Source organism: Gavialis gangeticus, unplaced genomic scaffold (assembly GCF_001723915.1).
Source record: "Gavialis gangeticus isolate Ggan-Ray unplaced genomic scaffold, GavGan_comp1, whole genome shotgun sequence".
NCBI lineage: Eukaryota > Metazoa > Chordata > Crocodylia > Gavialidae > Gavialis > Gavialis gangeticus.
The window spans coordinates 12,744,274-12,748,148 of record NW_017728980.1 but is presented as its reverse complement, the minus strand read 5'-3'; the positions used below and the strand labels follow the sequence as shown (position 1 = coordinate 12,748,148).

The 3,875-nt window shown below is 58.2% G+C and overlaps 1 protein-coding gene across 1 annotated transcript in view; it reads right to left on the bottom strand.

Annotated features, from left to right (window-relative positions):
- Positions 1-3,871, bottom strand: part of NECTIN1 (nectin cell adhesion molecule 1) — a gene marked incomplete at its 5' end in the record, with an annotated part of 85,540 nt that extends 81,669 nt beyond the window's left edge. The window contains one exon of the mRNA XM_019508489.1: positions 3,844-3,871. Within this exon, the coding sequence (XP_019364034.1) occupies positions 3,844-3,871 (28 nt within the window). The remainder of the gene's footprint in view (positions 1-3,843) is intronic.
- Between the last annotated feature and the right edge of the window lie 4 nt (positions 3,872-3,875).

The following is a 3,875-nucleotide window of genomic DNA, read 5'->3' as shown; positions in this document are numbered from 1 at the left end:
AGGGTCTGGGAGTGCAGGAGGTATGCAGACACGGATACACACACACACACACACACACACACTATGCTTAGTACACACCCGAATTCACCGAGAAGGCTGAAAGCCAGCTCCCTGCATACACAAGCAGGCCCTGGCATCCACTGGTTAACCCCTTCCAAGCCAGCAGCTGCTGAAAGGGGCACCTGTCTGCACAGATGAGCCTATGCTCCTACCCAGCCTCCTCACCAGGATTACAACCTTCTTCCATGTGGGCTTGTTAGCCCTCCAGAAGGCAAAGAGAAAAGCCTGAGCTTAAACCAGCTACCGGTGTCAACAAGATGGATTTATCAAGAGATTCCTTTTCTCAGTTGAATGAGTTTCCATTTGTAAGGGGATCTGGAAGGAGCCTTTCAGCACAGCCCACGAGGCCAGGGTGGGGGGAGCACAGGGAGTACTGCTCTGTGACCTGACAGGACTTATCTCTGGTGTGATACAAAGACGGGACAGGGAGACAACAAGCATCTCGACTCCAAGTTGGTCCTGCATCACTGTGCTCTGGCCTCAGCCAGCCCTGAGCCGGGAGCTGGGACTTGTCCTCGGGGGATCCGTCCCTGCCTGGAGTCCTCTCTGCTTCTCCCAGCAACAGGCCTTCTGGCCAGGACAGAAAGATGCACAAGCACACACCACCCCGTGCTCACAAACATGCCTCTGGTGTGCACATGCAAACACACACACGCACCCGGCTGTGCCCACATGCACTGACGTAGCCCTGCCTGTATTGCCACACGTGCATGCATGTCTGTATCCACACGCACATGGCAGTGTCTCCGTGAGCTCTCGCTGGGTCCTTGCTGCAAAGGTAGGGGAGGGGCAGGCTCCCCTCAGTAACTACTCAGGGGCTTTTTTCCAGGATCCCTATAAGCTCCACCTCCCACTCATTACGCAACTCCATCCTCTGCTCCTTCCTCCTGGCTTCCTCGAAGCCCTTCACTCCCTGCAGAGCATCTCCAGCACAGGGCAGTGGATGGGGGTAAGCAGCGGGGACCTCCTCATACGGGACAGGAAGGGGTCAGACAGCAAAGCCAGGGCCAGCTAGAGGCAGAAACCTCCCCTGGCTCAAAGATGAAGGAAGAGCTTCTCTGGTCTGGAGCAGGACACTTCTCAGGGAAGCCAGCAGCCACGTGCACCTCCCTGCAAACCTGCAGATTCACACCTGCAGTGCTCCAGGTGCTGCCTCCCCAGCTCCCACTCCTCCAGCCTCGGCCCTTCACCCCTTGCCTTCCTGTCTGGCGCTCTGGCTGTGCTGGTGGAGAAGTCCCACCTGCCAATGACTCAGTGCACTCCAAGGGTGATGAGTGGATTTCCCCAAGCTACAGCAGGATCACGTCACTGCGGCCAGGGCAGCCGCCGCTCCTCCCAGGATCCTCCTCACCCTTCCTATCGCACCTCTGCATCTGGGGTCGGCCCCCACGCCCAGCAGCGCCCCATCCAACCGGAGGAGGAGGGAGACAGCCCAGGGTGTCGCCTGCTAAACTCCAGCCTGGGAAGCAGGTCAGTGGAGCCAGCTCTTCTGGTTCCCCTGTGACTCAGCTCTGGTGAGAGAGCTGCCCCGAGCATCAGGCTCAGGTCCCCGGGTCCTCCCTGGAAATGAGGCTGGACCCCAGGGGAAAAAGTCATGCCCGGATCTGACCAGTGCCCACATGCATCGTAGGCTGCCCTAGGGTCGAGTATCATCACCCCCTTAGCCAGCCTGGCCTCTTCCTAATTCCTCCCCTCGCTGTCCTCCACAGCCGGCACATCGACTCACACCCCCGTGGAGTGGACACGCACGATGTTCCCCTGTATCCAGATGGGGCGACTGAGCCCGGAGGAGGTGAAGAGCCTTGCCCTCATGTCAGAAGCAGAGCGCGGACATCCAAACCTGGAGTCTCCAGCCCCTTTTCTAACCATTCGGCTTGGCCGGCTCCCACACAGGAGTGCACCCTCCGGGCTAGTCGCTGTCTGGTCCAACTCCAGCTGGGATGCCCGAGCCGCACGCGGGCCGGGAGCCCGGTTGGTAGGCTGTGTGGCAGAAAGCCACCTTGGTTTCTCCCCAAAAATCTCTGCCCTGTGACACTGTGATTTAGGCTCCACCGCAGCAGTGATGCTTAAGGAGGAAATCTCAGCAAAACACCCCAGCGCAGTTCCAAAAATAGCCCAATCCGGTTGCTGTCACACCGCAGGAGTGCACAGGGAGAAAAACCACGCAGGCCCCCAAGCCAGATGATAAGTGAGATGTTTGCAGGCTTCAGCATTTTAGAAGGTGCTTCACGACATAATTGTTGCTCTTCAGCTCATAGCACGGACCAGATCCCTTAGGCACCTAATGGAGACATGGCGCTTGGGCACAACTGGCCAATCCTTCTGGAGCGTGGCGAGAGGAAGGCCTTGCTATCTCCCTGGCAAGGAACTTTCCCCTTGAATTGCAACGTAGTGTCCCATTTGAGCTAAGCCCCCAGGTTACTATCAGCTGGACATGACTCAGATACCATCCATCAAGGTCCTTTGAAGTGGGAAAATGCAACATGAAAGCATCACGCATTTCTGCATCGCCTCTCAGCGGAAGATCTCAAACCACCGGACAAGCCAAGGCTCCCAGGCCCCGCTGTGAGCTCAGAAAGTGTCACTGCCCCTGCTTGGCAGCTGGGACTTGCCCAAGGTCACACAGGAAACCCGCAGAAGCAGAACCCAGATCTCCTGATCCCCAGCCGCCTGCCTCAGCCACGAGACTGCGTGACTGTGCCTCAAACTGCACCAATTTCTACAGCACGCAAACAGATAAAGCGTTCATATTTTTAGGCATGAGCGGATCTGCAAGGACTCTCCACCTCTCAAGATGCTTCAGGATTTTGGGTACCCTGTGGTTTTAAAAAGGCCTGTTCGCATAAACATCTCTGGAGCCCCACTATGACAGCCTGACACGATACCTGGTAATGGCTCCAGGCGGACGAGAAAGCAGATTTACATGGTAGACTGCAGGCACCCTGAATTGAATCCGTTCTGGGCAATTGAGCAGATTGCATTAAAGACAATTTGCAGAGCAGATTTTACAAGGGGCTTCGTTGGGCTTTTATGGGAGGGAACTTTTATTTCCTTATAAGAAAAAGCTAACATTGTCGGAAGACGGGAGGGGATGCATTTGGGAGAGGAACAAGGAAAAAAAAAAAAAGACGGACAGGACAGGTCTTCCTGGGGCAGGAGGGAGATTCACTGGGCAGCCTGTGCTCACCCATCCACCCTGCGAGCTGCCTCCCATCCAGCCTTTCCAGCAACCACAGGCATTTCTTTCGGAAAGGGGCGGCAGACGAGGGAGTTTTGCACCGATCCCTCAGCACTTCTGCCCTCGAAAAGTACCCTCTCTGGATTCAGGACTAGGGCAGACCACGCTCTCCTGCTCGTCCACGAGCCCACGGGCCATTCACTGCCACGGCGCGAGCGAGGAGCCCCTCTGCCACCTTCCCCGGCGCATTGTTCTGCCTTTGCGCCGAAGGGTCCTGGTTGCAACGCGCGCGACTGCAGCACAAATAAATAATAAGACGGGCTCCGGGGCTGGTGGGCACGAGCCACCGCTCTGCTCCGGCTGGCCAAGGCGGCACCTCCGCCACGCCGGCGGGGGGCAGGCAGGAAGGGGCTCCCGGGGGGCTGCCAGGCGCCCTCCCGAAGCGGGGCACACGCCGCCGGGCCAGGGCAGGGCGGGGAAGGGGCTGCCTGGCTGCAGGTGGCACGCAGCAGGGCAGGGCTCTTCTACACACACTGGGGACCCGAAGCAAAGTTTCGGAAAGAAAAGGGGGGCCCAGCCTCGCTCCGGAGGCGCCGGCCACTCACCTGGGAAGAGCGCGGCGGCCAGGACGCAGACG